Genomic DNA, 20763 nt, shown 5'->3' with positions numbered 1-20763 from the left:
AGCCAGGGTAACACTGTACACGGCCATGAGAGAATTCGGTATCCCGACGAAATTAATAAGACTGACTAGGCTGACCCTGACCAATGTGCGAGGCCAGATAAAAGCAGCAGGATCACTCTCAAGACCATTCGACATCAACAACGGTCTACGACAAGGGGATGCGCTATTATGCGTCCTCTTTAACCTGGCCCTCGAGAAAGTGATAAAATCCGGCTCAATAGGTTACGGTGGGCGGGTCACTATGGATGAGGATGATCCCACCCGGAAAGTCTATAAGGGCAATATCTATGGTAGAAAAAGAAGACGAGGCAGACCCTGCCTAAGATGGAGCGATGGCGTGGGTCAGGACGCCAGACAGCTTTTAAGGATATCGAATTGGTGGACCTCGGCGCAAAACCGGGATGTCTGGAGTTCCTTATTAAGGCAAGCCTAGACCGAATACCGGTTGTTGCGCCATTGATGATGATGATGAACGTACGCTGTAGCGTATATGTTTTGCTTCAAATTTGCGCGCGTGATCTTCTACCCCGATATACTTTTACTTACAATTCAACAGATGCGGTGACTTTAGAGAACTTACGCTAGCCCTTGTGAATTAATGGGTAAAGGTTTAATTTTCAACACTATTCCCGGAGGGATTAGGGAAGTTATGGATAGGGAGGGGAGGGATTCCCCTACTGTGGGGGTCACCACTTTTAAAAAGTTATAGCCCCTCAAAATGGAATTTTTTATACCATCATGTTAAAGTTGGAATTTTCAACCCTACCTCGTTAAGAAAACTGAATGAAGAGGAAAGCAAAGTTCCTCTCTGTAATTCCGTTAAAAAAATATTGCGGTCATCCCACCTTAAAGTAGTTGTGTCTAGCTGAGTAGTTGGGTCTCACGTAGTGTGAAGGGGAGTAAGGGCCAGTGAAGAGGGCGACTCTTCCTCTCCTTCTTCGTCGAACACATTGCCGCGGTCTAGGAGGTCTTGGATAATCTGAGGGAATTGGTTGGTTTTCATGAACGCAGTCGACGTTCACGGCTCTCTTTATTAGAGAGTTCGGGGGGTTCTTGCACTTTAAAAGGAATTTTATCGCCTGGTTGACGAGCAAAGCATCAATGCGAAAGATTGCGCAGGTGCAATCCATATGTATTTTGAGCGGTCTTCACTACGATGTAAAGCGCAGTCACTCCATCTGCGCTGGCGATAAGTCGCATAAGAAAATGAAGCCTTAGGCAATACTGGATCTTATGAGCTGTTGTAATGATTTTAGTGGAAATAGGTGATCAGGTCGATTATCCTGAGTGCACATGGAGGGGTTGGTAAAACCTTGGGTAGACTGCGGTTGTGGTTTTATTGGCCTAAAATGGTTTCTCAGGTCAAGGACTGTATCCGTAATTGTGAAACGTGCAAGACGTCAAAAGCTCCCAACCAAACGCTCCAACCGCTAATGGGAAAAGCGCTCATCTCCGATCGGGTATTTCAACGTTTGTATATCGATTTGATCGGCCCATACCCCAGATCTCGCGCCGGAAATATCGGAGCAATAGTCGTTCTGGATTCTCTCTCAAAGTTTTCATTTGTGGAGCCGATTAAACGGTTTACCGCAAACGTGCTGACCGAATACTTGGAGAAGAGAATCTTTCATGTGTTTGGAATCCCTGAGTCGATCACGTCTGATAATGGGGTACAGTTCAACGATCTTCTGAACCAGTATGGCATTCAACACATTTACACCGGTTTATACTCCCTGCAGGCAAACGCCTCGGAGCGAGTAAATCGCTCACTGTTGGCTGCTATACGCGCTTATATCGGTCCTGATCAAAGAGATTGGGATAACAAGTTGTCATCCATCAACTGTGCCTTGCGTTCAGCGAAACACGTCTCCATAGGGACATCACCCTATCACGTCGTTTTTGGGCAAAGCATGGTCACCCATGGGAGTACCTACGCCCTTTTACGACGCCTGAACGCCTTGCCTGATGCGACCTTGGAGATCGGTTCTCAGGATAAACTTGCTATTCTGAGAGCAGAGGTTCAGGGGCGAATCCTCCAGGCAAGAGAGACACAGGAAAGGGGTTACAACTTGCGATCCCGAGCTCGTGAATTTCAGGTCGGAGATGTCGTGTATAAGCGGCTCTTCAACTTAAGCAGTGCAGCAAAGCGGTACAATGCCAAATTGGATCGGAAGTTCGTGAAGGCGAAGGTCATCGGTCGAGTCGGAACGGTTCAATACGAGCTGGAGGACATGGAGGGTCGTAACCTGGGCATCGCTCACGCGAAGGACCTCAAGGCCTAATGTGGGTTTGGATCTCTGTCTGCCTTTCCTCGTAAGCACGCCGACACTCAGCGGCTATCAGCAGTGATGCCCTCACTGATCTTCAGCTTTCTTTCCTCGAGCGGGTCTCGAAAACCCAGCTGTCCTGTAGTGACCGCGGCTGCGCGACGGGAGCGGAATCTCATTCGGCTCTTTCTTAATTAATTTGCTGAAACAATGCATTTAATAGTGTGCAATTGCCTTAATGTTCGCCGCAGATTGCACATTATTGAATGCATTCGGGCAAATTGATCTTGACAAGAGGCGAATGATTTGCCGCAGGCGCATGCGCATGTTGCCGCAACATTGCCTAGCGAGTGAGAAAGGCTATGTAGCGGGAATAGAAGCGGTGCGGAGAAAAAGAACGGGGGAGTTGGAATTTGCGGTTGAAGTGGAGGAGCTGAGTAAAACAAAGGAAGAGTAGAGAGGTATTTTTCTGAAGGTGTTGGATTTTGCGGTTGAAGTGGAGGAGCTGAGTAAAACAAAGGAAAAGGAGAAGAAAGAGTTTTTGGATTTGGGTTGGAGATTTGGCGTTGGAGTAGGTGGACAGGTGGAAGTAAGGAGGTGCTGGAGCGGAGAAGAAGGGAAGACGAAGGAGTTGAAGGGAAAATAGGGAATCGTGACATGGCTTTTGGTCAGCCGTCATTAGAAGTGTATTGGGGGTGTTCCTTGAGGAATTTTCTCTCGGTTTTGCCTGCGTCTGTCCAGAATTTTGCTTATGGATTTGGGTTGAAACCTGCTAAGATGAATTTGTGTGACGGGATTGCGTGTGATTTTCGGAACAATTGAAATTAATTTTTGTTTATAATCGTTTTCTTTACCCAATTTGGTTTTAGAACTTTGTAAACCAGCCGCCAACCGAGCTCGGAGTGACGACCTGGGTGAGTCTTTCTTTTTATTTTCATTTTATTTTTATTTATTTTTCTTTTTTTTCTTTGAATTTTACCAATTGTTTATTTTTATTTTCATTTTTATTTGTTATGAATAATTGTTATGAAATTGCTTTGGAATAATGAAATGTGAATAGAGTGATGGTGGTTTGAGGACTTCTTCCCTTTCTAATCTTCCTCCTCCTCGGAAGACAATTCGTTGGCATTTGTGGAGATTCAGAGCTGTTTCGTTCCACTTAATGAAATAGTGGTAATACTCGTCAAGATAGGAGGAGGAGGGCGTGTTCAACCGAATGTGGAGGGCGACTTGCAAACTGGGAATCTGGCATAGAATCGTTGGAGTCGACCTGGTCGTCGATGAAACTTTTGATAGTTCGTTCAAAGGAAGGGAGTATTGGGAATGGTCGATAGCTATGAGGCTGGAATTGGTTTTCCTGTTTTTTTGAGAATGGGGACGATTCGTGCGCATAGTAGCTTGTAGGAAAGTGGGCATTTAAAATGCAGTGATAGTTATGCGGTCAAAGCCGGTTGACCGTTTATTTTTTCTCTTTAGTATGTATGACGTTTTTGATCATACTGAGCTTGATGCAAAATAGGGATTGGGTGGATTCGCTTTGGGATGGGTCACGGACTGTATTGGCAAAGGTATTGAAAGAATGACGTAGTAATGAGTAGGTGTTGGTAGATCTTAGTCGGGAGATAGTTTCCACCACTTCCGATTCTGTGAGAGTTTTTCAGCAGAGGTTTGGTGGGTTTCGTGGAAGTGGTTCGCAAGAACTTTGGTCTTTTTCAAAGAGGGGGGGGAAAAGTTTTGAGAGAGGATCGGGGTTGAGGAGCGGCAGGTTTGCGTTAGTTCCCGGAATGAGTCGGCATTTAGAATAGTACTCGCTAATCACATGTCGGTATATCTAAATACAGAGTGCGGATTCTAGCTCTAGTGGATAAATCGAGATCGCACATCTCGATTTTTAGGGTGTGAAACCGTGGCAAGAATCTATTTCTAAAAAGTCTGCGTCGAAGGATTTTGTTTTGTATTTGATATCTTGAATGATTTTATTAGGGAGTGAGATAACGTTTCTGTAGCCAAGGGTACGTTATGGGATTAACTCATAGCATGAAGATTGGGTGAGTAGGTGAGATGTGATTGCATCGTCGATTGCGACGTTGGAGATTTGATTTGAGTCGAAGAGGTGTATATTATCTAGTTGCCTGCTTAGGTTGATAAGTTTTCAGTTTGCTCTACTGAAGTGAGGGACAGAGCTAGGAGGGGGATTCTTGACCCTTCCTGGCAGTTTGCAGTCGAGGATGACTGCGTCATGTGAGTGAGATGTGAACTACCTGTGGTATTGGTGACCATTGACGCTGGGGTTTTGGTTGAGTATGAAGAGTGGCATTTAGGTCTCCGCCAACGACGAAGGCCCAAAACTTGACTACCTCAAGTGGTTGAGAGGAGCAGAAAGCGATGAGATTGGAGAGGTCGGAGGAATCGTGGTGAAGTCCACTGGAGGGTAACGTTGTCTAGGCATGAATCTATTGAGTTAATGTTAAGCTAGTTTGGACAATTGACCATCATCGAAATCATTTCAAAAAGTGAGTAAGTCGGTTCACGGTGGGAGGTCGGGTAGTGATGGACTGGATGTACGTCGCATCAATGTATCACACGGAGAGGATTGTTTCAGGGCTGCTTGAGGGACGAGTGAAGTTATTTTGCACGATACACTTGGCGACGACCTTAGTGAAGTTCAGGTAGTTCCGGTAGTTTGCTGGATGTTCGTTGGAATCCCAGTTGACGAACTTAGGCTTCTCTTCTGCAGTTTATGGGCAGGCCACTCGTGTATGGATTTGCAGCCCTCAATCAGGAGCTTTTTGCTGGGGAAAAATGTTCTTTCGTTTTGACGAACATTCTGTTCGATTCAGGGCCAGACTTTTTGCTGAGAAAATCGTAGAGTGCGATTTCTGCTAGGTTGTCTTAGTGGTGGAGGCTGCGCTCCTGCTCGTTGGGCTGCCGACGGATGTGTCAGGCTGCTGGCTGGCAATGGTCCTCTACACAGCGGAGAAAAATGTCTGTTTCTGCCGGCACTATAACCAAGGGCATTTTTGGAACTCAATAACCGCACGAAACAGTCTCACTCATACGATTGCCAACCATTACGAATGTGGAAGAATCATGGAACCAAATGAAAAACACGATCCACAAAGCGGCCTCTGCAACCCTCGGGGTCACCAAGCCGGGTAAGCGGTACATCAACCGAGATACTTGGCTTTGGAATGATGATGTTGAAATGAAGGTCCGTGAAAAGAAACGCCTCTACCACAAATTTCTCGACGATAAAACGCCTGCTAATTGGCAAATTTATAAGAATGCCAACCGGGAAGCAAAGAAAGCGGTCACTGTCACCCGAGCGAACCATTTCAAAAATCTTTACGATAAACTGGACACTCGGGATGGCGAGAGGGATCTGTATCTGCCCAGAACTGAGCGATTTAAATACCTCGGGTCAACGCTATCAGCCAATGGAAAACTGCGTTATGAAATTGCTGCACACATTAACGCAACCTGGATGAAGTGGCGTTCCACAACTGATGTTCTTTGTGATCGATGTATCAACGAACGTCTCAAATCTAAAATTTACCGCAATGTCGTCCGTCCAGTCGCTCTCTATGATTCTGAGTGTTGGCCGACCATAAAAGACAATGAACGGCGTCTTGCGGTAATGGAGACGAAGATGCTACGTTGGATTAGTGGCGTCACACGTTTAGATCACATCCGAAATGAGGATATCCGCGATCGTTATGGGGTTGCACCGATCGTGGAAAAGTTGCGAGAGAGGCGTCTTCGATGGTATGGTCACGCAATTCGTGCAAACGAGAATTCACTTGCTAAGATTGGTCTGAACATCGAAGTCGATGGTAAACGACCAAAAGGCAGACCTAAGCAACGGTGGCTTGATACGCTGGATGGGGATTTGAAAGCCTCGAGATTGCACCCAGATCAGGCATTCGATAGAACCAAATGGCGAAGCCGATCACGACGAGCCGACCCCGCTTGTGAACGGGACAAAGGCTGAAGAAAAAGAAGAATAACCGCACGAAACAACAAAACAATATTGCTCATATACGATCCTAATCTGAACCCCCACCCCCTTCAATTGATGAAACACATCAATATCGAACCAAAACATAGAAGTTTTTCAGGAAGAACTCGTAGAAAAGATGAAAATACATCCTTTTTATATAGATACAGAGAATACCATACGGGCCAGGCAATTACTTACCCAGGCTTGCTCCTGATGAACGAATAAAACACACCCAAAATCCATTCGATCTTAATATATTTCAAAACAAAATACAAACGTACAATCCTCACTATACAAAAACATTCGGAAACACTGTTCTCTTTTTCTTTTTCTTCCTAACATCGGCCTCCTCGGGTGGAGTTTCCTGCCATTCTCGCCACTGTCCCAGTTTCACTTCATCGCCACGCCTTCGATATATTTCGATTTTAATTGTACCAGTCAGTCCGTAACCAGGAATTAATGGAAGATTTGAGCCAATGAATCCTTCGATGTTGACATTCGAAAATTTCTCAGCTTGTAAACTGGATATTTTGTAATTAATCACGTCGTCTTCGTTTTTCTCGTTTTCTGACTTTTCAGGGGGATTGTCAGTATCTTGATTTGACTTTTTCTTCCGTTTTCGACTTATTAACTCTGGAAACCGAAATTCGTTATCTTTTGGAGATGCTGATAATGAGTTTGTATGTACCTGCTGGGTTTCGATGGATTGCGGTGGAAGTGGCGAAGTTTTCTTTGCACTTTGAGAGGTGAGTGTTTCATTACTGCCAGCAGGCGGGACACTTATTGTCGCGTCGGAAGTAGAAATGTTAGTGTCATTGGAAGAGTCAGGTTCTTCGGTTTTTCTTTTGGACTTTTTTGATTTTTTCACTTTCTCGGTGACCAGACCGTCGGCGTCATTAATCACAATCGGGGTGGGTTCTTCGGAAGATATTTGCTTTTCTTTTTTGGATTTTTTCAATTTTTTATGTACACGTTCCTCACAAAGATCTTGATCTTTTCCAGACACTTCAGGGACCTGCGGAATGTTTATGGCACACTCTTCTGAAGGCCTGTCCAAGTTGTCTTCCTTGCATGACTTTTTCGATTTTTTCTTCTTTCGTTGAGTATCCGCAAGCTCTGTCTCAATTTCGATTGGGTCGTTCTCTTCTACAGGAGATTTCCTTTTATTTTTAGACTTTTTCTTTTCCTTCTTCGCGTCAACCTCAGAATTTTCGTTAGGCGCAGAGTTTTCACCTTGTTGATTTGGATCCTGTTCGGCTTCTGATTTCCCATTGAGCATTGAATATTCAGCTTCTGGAGCCAATTCAACTTCCGAAAGATGCTTCGCCTTCTTGCTTTTACGTTTCGAAGCGACCTCGACTTCATGTCCAACAGCGGCAGGAGCTACCTCCATCAAAGTGTCATCTTGATTTTCGCAGGCATTTTTATCCCTCTTTTTAGATTTTTTCTTTTTTCCAGCTTCTGGGACCACTTGATCCTCTGGAATGCATTCTCCTTCCTGTGAGGTCTGTTCTGGATGCTTCAATTTACGTTTCCTTTCAGAAATTTCACCTTCAATGATTGCAGGGTTTTCTGTTTGGGGAGCGCTATCGTGGGATTTTGCTAGATCATCGTCAACGGCTTCCTTATCTCGTTTGCGTTTCTTCGACTTTTTCTTTGTCTTACCACTCTCATCGGCCACAAGAACTTCACCATCATTACTACCCTGTCCATTATATTCTTGAGCTTCATTGCTCTCACTTTCATCCCTGTGCTTACGTTTCTTTGTTTTCTTTGAACTTTTTTCCTGTTCTCCGTAATCACAATCATTTACCACTTTGTCGTCTTGTAAACCTTCACTATTTACACTTGTTGTAAATTTCTGGCGGAAAGCTGCCATTTTCGCTTTGAAATAGTCATTGATAGACGTCCCGCTGCTGATGGTTACAACCCCGAAGTTGGCTTCCTTGTTCTCTTCGCTGTCCGACGTTGCCTGGCTAGCGTTGTTACTCTGCTTTTGATCGTCTTCCTCTGGAGCCTTCTCACTTTCGTCTTTTATGAGACTTTTGCGTCCGAATATGTTGGCTAAGTCCTTCTCACTGTACTGGGAAATATCTTTGCCTCGCGTGAATTTCTTGTAGTGAACCCGAGCTCGTGATTTCTTCGATTTTTCCTCCAACGATTCCCCAGTGATGATTGGTTTCTTCGGCGTATCAGAGTCCTTAGAAAATCCGAATCCTACTGTGGCAGGTGTTTCCTCATCTGCGCTCCGACTACCCTCATCTGCATCCCCTCCGTTACTTAAAGTCTTAAGCAGCCCATCAAATTCCGTTTCGTGCTGGGTCCATTGGTCATTGCGATCTTCGAAGCCCAGCCCTTCATTGTCGTTTTTGTAGCGTATACGAATGAACTCCTTCTCACCGTCCTGCCGGGCGCCTAGACCGTTTCCCTTCTTCCAACCCATCTTCTCTAACATGCGTGTCCCGAAGCGGTTATCATCTGGGAAAGTAACTTTTTAGCATGGATTTAAATACGAGACAATATTTGCGTGCGTACCTTCATAAAGCGCCTTGCCCCGAGGAACAAGGTTGTAACGCTTGCGTTCACGTCTCTCCGCTAGCATAGCCATCCCTATTTGCACTGACAGGCCACTTTGTATTCACAACAATTACAAGACCTTCATGAGGAACACCACAGCACGTGTACGCCGACCGCCTCAAATTCAAGTGACAAGTGACAGCCCGACAGAATGGTAGAATTCTTCTAACACACACTATCACACCATCCCACTGTGTATATATTTTACACTGTTATTTTTCTCTCTAGAACCTGATGATCGTTCTGACATTTCCTGCTGTGCATTGTGCCGGTGTTGAATTTGTTGGGGCGTTTGTTTTGTTTTTGTGTAAATCGCTCTTGCTTCGTGACATCTGCCGTGGACAGACGCATTTCGTGTTTGTATGGACAGTGCGTTTTAGTTTGGAGTTAAATTTCTTTTTACCTATCCGCGTGGGTGTAATAAACCGTGTTTCTTTTTGTTTTGATAATTTGGCGGTGAATCTGTTCCTGCTTAAGGATAAAGGTGAGTCTTCTTCTTTTTCTTCAGCCTTTATCCCGTTCACAAGCGGGGTCGGCTCGTCGTGATCGGCTTCGCCATTTGGCTCTATCGAATGACTGATCTGGGTGCAATCTCGAGGCTTTCAAATCCCCATTCAACGTATCAAGCCACCGTTGTTTAGGCCTGCCTTTTGGTCGTTTACCATCGACTTCGATGTTCAGACCAATCTTGGCAAGTGAATTCTCGTTTGCACGAATTGCGTGACCATACCATCGAAGACGCCTCTCTCGCAACTTTTCCACGATCGGTGCAACCCCATAACGATCGCGGATATCCTCATTTCGGATGTGATCTATACGTGTGACACCACTAGTCCAACGTAGCATCTTCGTCTCCATTACCACAAGACGCCGTTCATTGTCTTTTATGGTCGGCCAACACTCAGAACCATAGAGAGCGATTAGACGGACGACATTGCAGTAAATTTTAGATTTGAGACGTTCGTTGATACGTCGATCACAAAGGACACCAGTTGTGGAACGCCACTTCATCCAGGTTGCGTTAATGCGTGAAGCAATTTCATAACGCAGCTCTCCATTGGCTGATAGAGTTGACCCGAGGTATTTAAATCGTTCAGTTCTGGTCAGATCACTGCCGCTGACAGTGATTGTGCCTGTTTCATGGGGATCGGTCGTCAAAAATTCAGTTTTGATTAAATTCAATCTGAGACCGTGTTGAATGAGGCGATCATTCCATTTTTGAACAAGTTGCTCGAGATCATTTTTGCTATCAGATGCTAGGAAAACATCATCTGCATAAAGCAGTGTGTAGGGCGCTGGACGTTGGATATCCCGTGTGACGGTGTCCATAACAAGGACAAAGAGGAATGGTGAGAGGGCACTTCCTTGATGAACTCCAACAGAGACACGAAACGGTTTTGATCCCGCCATACTTCGAACTTTACTTTTCGGATTGTGGTAGAGCAATTGAACCCAGCGCACGAGTTCTTCTGGCACGAAGTGTTGTCGTAAAGCATGCCAGATGAGTTCGTGTGGTACACGGTCAAACGCTTTCTCTAGATCCAGAAAGGCAATGTAAAGAGGGCGATGCTTCTCACGGTGTTTCTCCATGAGTAACCGCGCAGCGTGTATTGCGTCAGTAGTTCCGCAGTTCTTGACAAATCCGGCTTGATTCACGGTTATTTCAACGATTTCGCGAATACGGTTGTCAAGAATGCGTTCAAAAATCTTCATGGTATGGGAAAGTAACCGGATCGGACGGTAATTTGAACATTCTGCTGGGCTACCTTTCTTTTTCCATATTGGAACAGTGGTACTTTCTTGCCAGTCAGATGGTGTTCTTCCTTCCTGAATAACCCGGTTAAAGAGTTCACTGAGCCACAGTGTTGGGTCCCAGCTCTTCACTTTCCAGAGCTCAGATGCGATGTCGTCAGGTCCTGTTGCTTTCCCCGATTTCATTTGTTTTATTGCCTCCTCGACTTCAGTTGCGCTGACTGGTGGAACTGCTCCAAATGTCGGCAATGATTGTGGAAGTGGAGGATGAGCAAATTCTTCAGTTGAAATCTGCTCGAAGTATTCTCGCCATCTATCCGTTGCGGCTCGACGGTTGGTAAGCAAAGTACCGTTCTTGTGATTAACACAACAGAAGTGTTCGATATCCTGTGTGCGTTCATCACGGCTTTTAGTAAGTCGATACAGATCTCTCTCGCCATCCCGAGTGTCCAGTTTATCGTAAAGATTTTTGAAATGGTTCGCTCGGGTGACAGCGACCGCTTTCTTTGTTTCCCGGTTGGCATTCTTATAAATTTGCCAATTAGCAGGCGTTTTATCGTCGAGAAATTTGTCGTAGAGGCGCTTCTTTTCACGGACCTTCATTTCAACATCATCATTCCAAAGCCAAGTATCTCGGTTGATGTACCGCTTACCTGGCTTCGTGACCCCGAGGTTTGCAGAGGCCGCTTTGTGGATCGTGTCTTTCATTTGGTTCCATGATTCTTCCACATTCGTAATGGTTGGCAATCGTATGAGTGAGACCGTTTCTTCTTTCTTCTCACCAAATCGCCACCATTTAATGCGCGGCGGGCCAGTGCGTTCCTCACGCTGTTTTATCGGTGGCTTAATTCGCAGGACGGCAATCAACGGCCGATGTTGAGGTGCGATGGTCTCATAGGGAACGACTTTGCAATCAGTGACAGTGGTAAAATGTTGGCGTCTTATGAGAATATAGTCGATTTGCGTTTTATTGTTCCCACTATAAAATGTGGGAAGATGAGACAATCGTTTGATGAACCATGTATTCATAAGTACAAGATCATGGGTGTCCGCAAAATCGATTATACGCTCGCCACCTTCATTGCGCGCTCCGAACCCCTTTCCCCCATGGCAGATAAAGGGGAGTGCCTTAGTTTTATTTCTGCCCCTTCACCCAATCAAATCTTGTAAGTAGAAATCGTCCTCCGTATCCTTTGGTGGTTTTTCCCCTGCAAACAGGCATTCTGGCCTCAGTCAAGATAGGCCATGGAGGTTAGGGAGTGCGAACCCCCGGACAAGGGGAAAATAAATTTCGACCGGTCCGTTTCCCAAATGCCAACATCTCCTCAGGCACCTGTAGGGCCACAGTTCAAAAGCCCAACAGAAATCGGTGGCTATGTCCTAACCAGGAAAGAGTGTAGGGCTTCGAGGAGCCTGTCAAGATCCCCAATCCAGTCTCCAACGATTAAACAACAAAAGGAATTCTACCAGCCACGACTCAACTCAAAGCTTTCCCTGAGGTTACCCAGTCTCAGGACCTAAGCAAGACCCTTTCACCAATGCAAAAACAAAAAATAGTTCCGATGGAGCAAACAGCCCCAGTGTACAGGTACAGCGAGAACGCTCAATGTAAAGCGTACACAGTATGTGTGGAGAGAAGCAACCCCATGACATACATAGATAAAGTTAACGGACAGGAAAGAATTGAGGCTTTCAAACCCCTCAATTTCCATAAACTTACGAGGCGTCTCAACCTCAAAGACCGGGTAATTACGGTCAAGGAAGATGGGCCTACAAGGATAAAAATTTATTGCAAATCAGTGTCCTGCGCGAACAATTTGGCATCCAACAATCGCTTGGTCACATTAGGACTAAAAGCATATATTTCCTTGAGAGATACCCATAGATTTGGGATTATTAAAGGCATCCCCACGGATTTCACAGAAGATGAAATACTACAGGACATTAACTCCCCGATAAAAGTGGCGAAAGTGCAAAGGCTAAACTTCAGATCTAAGGAAAACAAAGATGTCTTCCTTCCATCTCGAACAGTCAAATTAACCTTCGTTGGCTCTGACATCCCCAAACATATCTCAATCGATAGCGTGAGGGTTGAAGTTGGTCATTACATAAACAGACCGAGGCAATGTTTTGCTTGTGGCAGATTAGGAGGTGCTCAGAGGTGGCGGCGAGGAAGATGGGGCAGCAACCCTATCGGCCAAACCAAAACCAAGTGATCGAGGAGAACCTCCATAGTGGTGGCACCGGGATACGCTGTAATTACTTTGGTTTGCCGGCCGTGATTCAGTAGGCGAATGCTCCAAAGACCTAATCAGGGCGATCAGATCCGAGTCTGCACGGGGACTCATCTGAAGTGGCAAATTGGTCACGAAACCTTACCAGGGGTATACTGGTACCATGGGAACCGGGAAAGCCCCTGGACTCACATACTTTGTGTGAACTCCTGTTGTATGTAAGGACAGCTCGGTTATTTGCGGTTGGCCCCCCTAGTGGGAGTTTCATGGTGGTTGTGGTTATGCTCAAGCGAGAAGAGACCTTCGGGCCTCGACGTGGTGTTGCGTATCAACACGGGTGCCGTACTCCATAGTTCGGTAGAGATTTAGGTAATTCTTGCATCCACCAGTATGAATGCTAAGCCATGCACTTGGTATAGACTAGTACCATTGTTGCTTGTCTCAGCGGGGCTTTGATTGTGGTCACAAATTCAATCCGTGTCTGAAGAGGACCGTAGGATTAAGTCTCACGACAGGTGCCTACGTAAAACACTATGGGCTTCACTGTGGCAGATTAGGACACATTGCCACTAACTGCAAAGCGAAAGTGAGTAGATGCTTAAATTGCAGTGGTCCAAAAGATCAGTGCGATGGCAACACATGCGGGAAAAAATGTGCTCTATGTGGTAAGTCTGGCCATGACGCCAGAGACAGGAAGTGCACCATCTGGGTCGAACACAAGACGGCAGCAATAAAAAATATCTCCATAAGGGAAGCTACCAAAGAAGTGAAAAATGGACTGCGATGTTGACTGTGACGTTGCCTTCCCTTCGTTGGAAAAAAGAGAAAGTCCGAACAACTGGACAAGGAATCCTCAAGATGAGTTCAACAGAACCATCAGAGGGAGCAAAAAATTCAGTTCTGCTGTCAAATCAAATCCTTTCCCAAAGGTGACTATCAAGAACCACTTACGCCAAATCAAACTGTTTTCGAACACCCAACGTACACGGTTGTATCCGAGTATCAGAAAGTACTGTCACAGATCCTTAAACTCATGAACAGCATTTCTTCAAAGATACAAGATCCATCTTTGGCAGAAGACTTTCAAAAAATCAAAAAACACATTGATAAACTCAACATCGCGAGCGACTTAACGTTCGTAGAAATTGCAAATGGTAAACACCCTACAATATAACATTCAAAGTCTAGCTAACAATAAGTCCGAAATTGAATACTTTTCTAATACTCACGGCTATGACATACTATCCCTACAAGAAATGTTCACTTTTAACTCGTCCCATCATTCTCGGTACCTAAAAGGTTTCAACCTTATGTTCAAATTCAGCGAGGATGGCTATGGTGGAGTTGCCCTTGCATTTCGCAAAGGCATAAATGCCAGGCCAATAACCTATGATTCCAACATGGACATTATTATCGCTAAGACCCTGAACCTTACTCCAAACATCACCATTGCCTCCATATACATGCCCCCGCATACAACTACGACTACTTTCAAAGTAGAACTAGACAAGCTATTTCAATTTCTGAGCAATACCCCAAACACAATAATAACGGGCGACCTAAATGCCAGGTCATTCATACTTGGGGATCCCATCGAGAATAGTAAAGGGAGGCATCTCTCAAACACAATATGCAAATCTGACTTTAGACCACTCAACAACGGTTCACTAACCATTGTGGACCAGGTAACAAATGGCAAAACAAGAGCATCTGCACCAGATGTCACCCTCACTAATTCCAATACTATATCCTGGTCTTGGAACGCGCTGGTACAACCGATCTCTAAAAGCAAGCATAAACCAATAGCCATCCACAGTAACACCATTGTAATTCAACAGAAATACAAAATAGGCCTCCTTCATCTAAAAACTGCCTTGCAGTTCATCCCTCCCACGGAGAATTTGAACGGTCTGACATCAGAAATCCAAAGTACAATTAAAGAGTCGACATTCAAAATCCGCAAGGGCTCCTCCCATAAACCATTATGGAACAGTGATCTGAAGACACTATTTGTAGAGAAAAGGCAAGCTCTGAGAGCCTACCACAGTGATGCCAACCACACCAAATTCATGACCTTCTCGGTTGCAAACAAGAAATGGTTACAAGCGGTGAAGGCGGCTAAGAAAAAAGCCTGGGACGAGATTTGGGAAGAACTGAGTGTCGAAAAAGACACTAAGGTATTCTGGAAAAGCATAAAAAACTTTCAAAAATTTTCAAGAGGAAGAAACCAACAACCGGAGTTGGGACTCTGAAAATTACCAGAAATACCTAGACTTTTTAAGCTCTAGCTACAACAAGCCAACTCCACATAATTTTACATCCCACTTACCGCCACCATCGCTGCAACAAAATTTTACTCCTGAGGAATTCGCTCTGGTCCTCAACAAACGGAAAAAGAACTTCGCACCGGGTAATGACCAAATTACGTACACGTACATTCAGTGGCTAAGCCCATCGGTCAAATCTGCTCTGCTAACCTCCATTAATGAAACTTGGCAAAATTTAAACCCTCCACAGGAGTGATCTGTTATTAAGATAGTTCCCATACCCAAATATCTCTAATTAATGTTTTCGCCAAAATCCTCAACACACTTGTCAAAAACAGACTAAACCATTTCATTCTAGAGCACAAAATTCTCCCTCCCAACAGTCATGCCTATCAGAGCGGATTATCCACTGTGACATGTCTAAATGACATCCTTCTCTCAATGTCCATAGCCAAAGCAAACAAACTGCAGGCGCAAGCGGTAGTTCTTGATGTATCCAAAGCATATGAAAGTTTAGATCTAAAAACCCTTGAATCTAAAATGATCTTTCATAAAATACCAACCGAAATCATTATCTGGATCTCACGGTTCCTGGGTAACAGGAATCTAATCCTAGATGATGCGAAGGTGGAAATTTGCAATGGTATACCCCAAGGATATGTCTTGAGCCCCACACTATTCAACATTTACACGGCCTCACTTCATAAACCAGTCGACCCCAACATAGAAATCTATCAATATGCTGATGATTTTTTCATATTAGCCACTGGCAAAACAATTACGGAAACTGAAGTCTCCATCAAAGCCCAAACAGTAGCCCTCATTGACGAATGCAAAAGCCTAAATCTTCATAGAAATCCGGACAAATCAAAATTCATTACCCTTAAAAGAAACAGTAGTACACTATACCCCTTGAATCTTGGCAATATCAGCATACAGCAATTCAAAAAGATAACCTTCCTTGGCAAGACAATTAACTCATCTTTAATATTAAAAGATCAAACAATTGACACCATCACTAATGCTAAAAAAGCTGCTGGAGTCATCAATTTCTCTACTGGGCATTCTTGGGGCCTTCCTCCTGAAAATAGCATCAAATTGTTCAGAGTGCTAATACGACCCATCCTAGATTACGCCGCTGCCACATCTGTATTAGCACTCAAATACCTGAATAACAAAATCACCTCAATAGCGGCCACAATCCTAAAAAGATGCCTAGGGCTTACCAAAACTGCTCCTCACCTGTCCACCTTTGCTCTGGCAAATGAACCGCCGCCCCATCTCAGAATAACAATTTTAGCAACTAAGGAGCTAATAAGGCTCCATGCAAATCGACCTCATGTCTTTCGGAATGTCCAAGAGAGTGCAGATGCTAAAAATGGCCTCTCTGCAACTTACAAACGTTTCTCTCACCTCTTTGACCTCCTGAGAGCTGACATAAAATCAAGCCCTCCACATACCTTACAAGTAATTACAACTCAAGCGACAGGCAGAAACATTCCAAAAACGAATTTAGCAAACGAGAACAATGCCTCCATATGCAACTACAAATCCAGGAATTTCGAAATATTTGCCATAGATGCCTCTGTCAGAGGAGGTGATGTAAGCATTGCAGTGGTCAATGATCATGCTGAAACGGTGGGGCAGCACAGGCTAAACCAAATCACAACATTATCAGCAGAACTCCAAGCGGTTTGGCTAGCCACGAAATACGCGTTGGATAAAGGTCATAAGAAAGTGGTCATAATTATGGACTCCCTACACGCGTGCCGGATCTTGGGCAAAGAGTCCACCACTCACTACATGGTCAATGAAATCCACAACAACATCAAATGCATGAACGGTGAAGAAGTAGTCATAATGTGGTGCCCGGCAAGGAGTGGCATCAAATTAAATGAAAGTGCACATCTGGCAGCTACTGAAGGCCAGAACAGAGCCACGCTGATGAACTGTCACCTAGCACCCATTGATTTAAACCTTCTGGTGGCCAACCAAATAGCAGAGGAGTGGGACTCAAGCTATCAAAATGACATTCGCTCCAAAGGGAAATTCTTTGCAAAAATGTTCCCCCATGTGCCCATAAAACCTCCGAACGACCTATCCAAACAAAAGGTGCCGCGGATAAAAACTGCCAACAGAATCATGTCAGGTCACTTCTATAATAAACCATGGCTCAAAAAGATGAAAATCATAAGAAATGACAGTTGCAATACATGCAATGTGCAGGAAACCTTCGACCACATCCTCTTCAAAATGTACTAAGTATATCCAAATCAGAAATAATTTTAACTGTGGATAGATCCATCAACTCTGTAGAGCACCTGCTTGCAGAGGACCTAAATAAACACCTAGAAATTATCACCTTTCTTGAACAAGCAGGAATAAAACTTTAGCACTTAAATAAAGCCTAGGTAAAAGCCTACATTTTTACGGTTATAAGTCAGATAATATCTTACTTCTTACTACTCAATCTCTATAACAAATTGAAAATTAACTATCGCAATTCCTTTAATATTCTAGAAACTCCACCGATGGGCGTCACTGTTCTGCAACCGTATAGTGTTCCCGAAGGGCAGACTGGCCCCCAGACCATTGAATTTCTAGCGAAACGCTTACTCGCCTTAGGTGCTGTCCAGGCAAGCACGTTCATCGTCGACTGCGAAACATTCATTCCGAACCCCCAGCATGGCACACCGAAAACCGTTCATGTCCTACACAATTCCGAATATCCTGCATCGACATTCGCCGTCCTTGACACCGGAACGAAACAAGTTCCACTTGTAGCCGATGCTTTGTTCGACCTTCTCATGCTCAAGATGGCTCCCGCGCACACGTCCAAGAAACAAACAAAAATTGAGTCGAAAGGAGCCCGTTTCGAATACGGCGACTTTCTCATAAAATTAGGAAGCGTGACGATGGCAGAGAACTTCAAGGGAATTTTGCTGGAAGTTGAGTATCGTCCGTGCGTTATACCATCAAATTGCTGGGAGCTGATACGGGAGTTGCTTCAAGGCTTTCTGGGAGTCAGCATCCCGGCAACGATCCCTCCTTATTTCAACACGCCCAGTATTATGAGTATGAACCACCCGAAATCTAGCGAAATCTTCAACCCAAACCACACGAAGCAGAATGATGTATATCAGCCGATGGACACCATAAATCAGTACTTAGAGCACTTTGGGAACTTCAGGAAACAGACAATGCTGTCGGGCGGTACGGGAATAGGGGCCCCGTTACGTTCTTAAGATTAATAAATTTATGTTTAAGATAGGCCTCGTTTTTTTATTTCATGAAGTTCTTTAGGTTGAACACTTCGATTCGACCCAAATTTCTTGTTATATATTGTCCTCAGAGGGAGGAGCAAATAAATGTCTTACCTGATGCTGAAAACTAAAGAAAGCGACAGAGTCAAAGGACCTAAGCTATAGAGCATTGTAGGACCCGCATAGGCTCGGGATCGGAGAGTGGAAGTGAATCTCGAACTCCGCGAAGGGTACTTCAAAAATGTCCGCACTACGTGTATTATGAAACGCGGTGCGGAAGTAATATCTGAGTTGACAGAGCAGTCCATCAGGCAATTGCAGAGTTTGGAAAGAGAACACATATCAAGGATAATGCAGCGCTGCTGCAGGGAAGGGAGATTGAGGGTGGGGAGTCATGACGGATAGTCAACCCGAGGAAGGTTGTTTTTTGTAAAAGAGGGTCCGGGAGAATTTACAACTTCCAAAAGCGCGACAGTCACGTATGCGGGAGGGGACTAGATAACACAGCAATATTCAAGGATGCTTTTGACAAACGAGTTGAAGAGTGTTACGGAGGGCTGAATTGAGGTAACGTCGAAGGTGGAACGTAGGATAAAACCAGACATTTTGGAAGCTCTATTGATGATGTCAACGAAGTGGGAATTGAAACGAAGTTTGTCGTCGAACACTACACCCAGGTCTTGGAAGGAGGTCAGTGGTGAAAGGGGTTGTCTACTAAAAGAATAGGAAAAGGATGTTGGAGAGGATTTAATCGAATAGCACATCCAGTGTCATTTGCTGGCATTCAGTGTCAGTTTGTTAATTGAGCACCAACAGACCAGATTATCAAACTTTTACTGCAAGAGAGCGCAGACGAAACAGAGGCAAATAATTTAGGGTCGTCTGCGTAAAGTAAACACGGGCAGGTAAGGACGGAGGCGAGATCATTAATAAAAAACAGCAAGAGTAGGGGGGGGGGCAAGTTTAAAGCCTTAGGGAACACCAGAGGAAGGAGGGAAGGAACGAGATGAGTTACCATGAAAAGAAACTCTGCAGGAACGGTTTGAGAGATAGGCGGAAAGCCAGGAGATTATTGATGGAGGGAAGTTGAGTAGAGAGAGAGTTTGGAGAGGAAAATATTATGACCAACGGCATCAAAGGCTTTGGAGAAGTCAGTATAAATAGCATGTACCTCCTGTCGTGGGTTAAAGCATTTAGCAACGAAGTTGGTAGAGACCAGAAGGCTTGAAGCCGTAGATCTATGCTTAACAAAATCATCATGAGGTGACCGAAGTACGCGGTCAACCAGTCGTTGACGGATCTTTCGAAGATTTTAGAGCAAGAGGAGAAAATTGAGATGGGGCGGTAGTTCATAGCAAGAAAAGGATCTCCACTCTTGAGGATAGGGATGATAAGGGCCTCTTTCCAGAAAAGGGGAAAGTGGCATTCTTCTAGACTTTTGTTGTAGATAATACGCAGGGAAAGGGAAATGTGATTTCTATAATTAAAAAGGAAGAGGTTAGAAATCCCATCGGAGCCAGGACCGACATTGGGGACAAAATTACCAATGAGGGAATTCAACCAAGGAGGAGGAATGGCCACAGATTGAGAGTATTTTGCAGATAGAAGAGGCGTAGAGGGTGGAGTGGTCGAGGAAACACGGAAGAGAAGTAGGTGCAGAGAAGTTCGCAGGATTGTTGTGGGGAGTTAGCAGTGAAGTCGAGTGTGGGACTAAAAGGGTTTTAAATTACCTCGGGCAAGGGTGACCTCGACGCTCAAAAAGTATGCGCTTCTTTAATCATTGAATTCACAGTGGTGGGTATAGCCTTAAAGTGAGCAAGGTCGGCGTCATTCTTAGAAGTCCGGATCTTCTTCGACAGTACATGTTTCAGCCAAATGTTATTGAGGACATCCATTGTGAACAAAGTTGGGTACTAACGCAGGCAAGCAGGGGAAGAAGGGACATAAGGAGAGAGGAGATCGGACAGGATATTGTAAAAGGTGCTTAGAGCCCAATTGATAGACGCTAAAGCTGAGTTGAGAGTCAAAGTTAGCTTTGCGGAAGTAGATTTACACGCGGTTTTGGAGTTTCAATTGAATTTGCTTCAAATTCAAGGAAATAAAGAGAAGTGATGCTCGGAGATGTTGGGAAGGAAAAGATCGATAGTCCGGCCCAAGTAGTTTTTGTGGGATTGAAATTCTGGGCAGAGGAAGTGTTCATAAAGGAAGAAAGTAGAAAGGAAGAATAGGAGAGTTTTTTGGAAGGAATTGGAAGGCTAAAATGATTAGGCCAGTGGAGCCTGGGGAGGTTCAAATCTCCACAACAGAAAAAAGAGAAGGAAGGGAATCTGAGAGTAAGGAGTTCAGACAAATTGTCAAACAATTTTTCATACTGGTGAGACGGCAAGCACAGGGGACGTATAC

General features: G+C 44.6%; 2 protein-coding genes across 3 annotated transcripts; one reads left to right on the top strand and one right to left on the bottom strand.

The window, feature by feature from the left end:
- Nucleotides 1–6505: 6505 nt before the first annotated feature.
- On the bottom strand, nt 6506–8986 carry LOC119661632 (PIN2/TERF1-interacting telomerase inhibitor 1). 2 transcript variants are annotated; one of them, XM_038071054.1, is made up of 3 exons: nt 8803–8986; nt 6956–8745; nt 6760–6900 (listed from the first exon to the last, which is right to left on the bottom strand). In XM_038071054.1, exons 1-3 carry the CDS (start codon nt 8873–8875, stop codon nt 6895–6897), a joined length of 1869 nt encoding a protein of 622 aa, XP_037926982.1. In that variant the 5' UTR covers nt 8876–8986; the 3' UTR covers nt 6760–6894. The 2 variants fall into 2 exon arrangements, with proteins under 2 accessions (XP_037926981.1, XP_037926982.1); XM_038071053.1 differs by having other exon boundaries at nt 6506–8745.
- Nucleotides 8987–9101: 115 nt separating this feature from the next.
- LOC119654996 (mediator of RNA polymerase II transcription subunit 20) lies at nt 9102–18368 on the top strand. The gene is made up of 2 exons (XM_038060666.1): nt 9102–9328; nt 17618–18368. The coding sequence occupies exon 2, from the start codon at nt 17629–17631 to the stop codon at nt 18340–18342; it is 714 nt and encodes a 237-aa protein (XP_037916594.1). The 5' UTR covers nt 9102–9328; nt 17618–17628; the 3' UTR covers nt 18343–18368.
- The last annotated feature ends 2395 nt before the right edge of the window (nt 18369–20763 follow it).

The sequence above is a fragment of the Hermetia illucens genome, chromosome 1 (genome assembly GCF_905115235.1).
Source record: "Hermetia illucens chromosome 1, iHerIll2.2.curated.20191125, whole genome shotgun sequence".
Classification (NCBI taxonomy): domain Eukaryota; kingdom Metazoa; phylum Arthropoda; class Insecta; order Diptera; family Stratiomyidae; genus Hermetia; species Hermetia illucens.
This window is presented reverse-complemented; position numbering and strand designations above follow the sequence as displayed.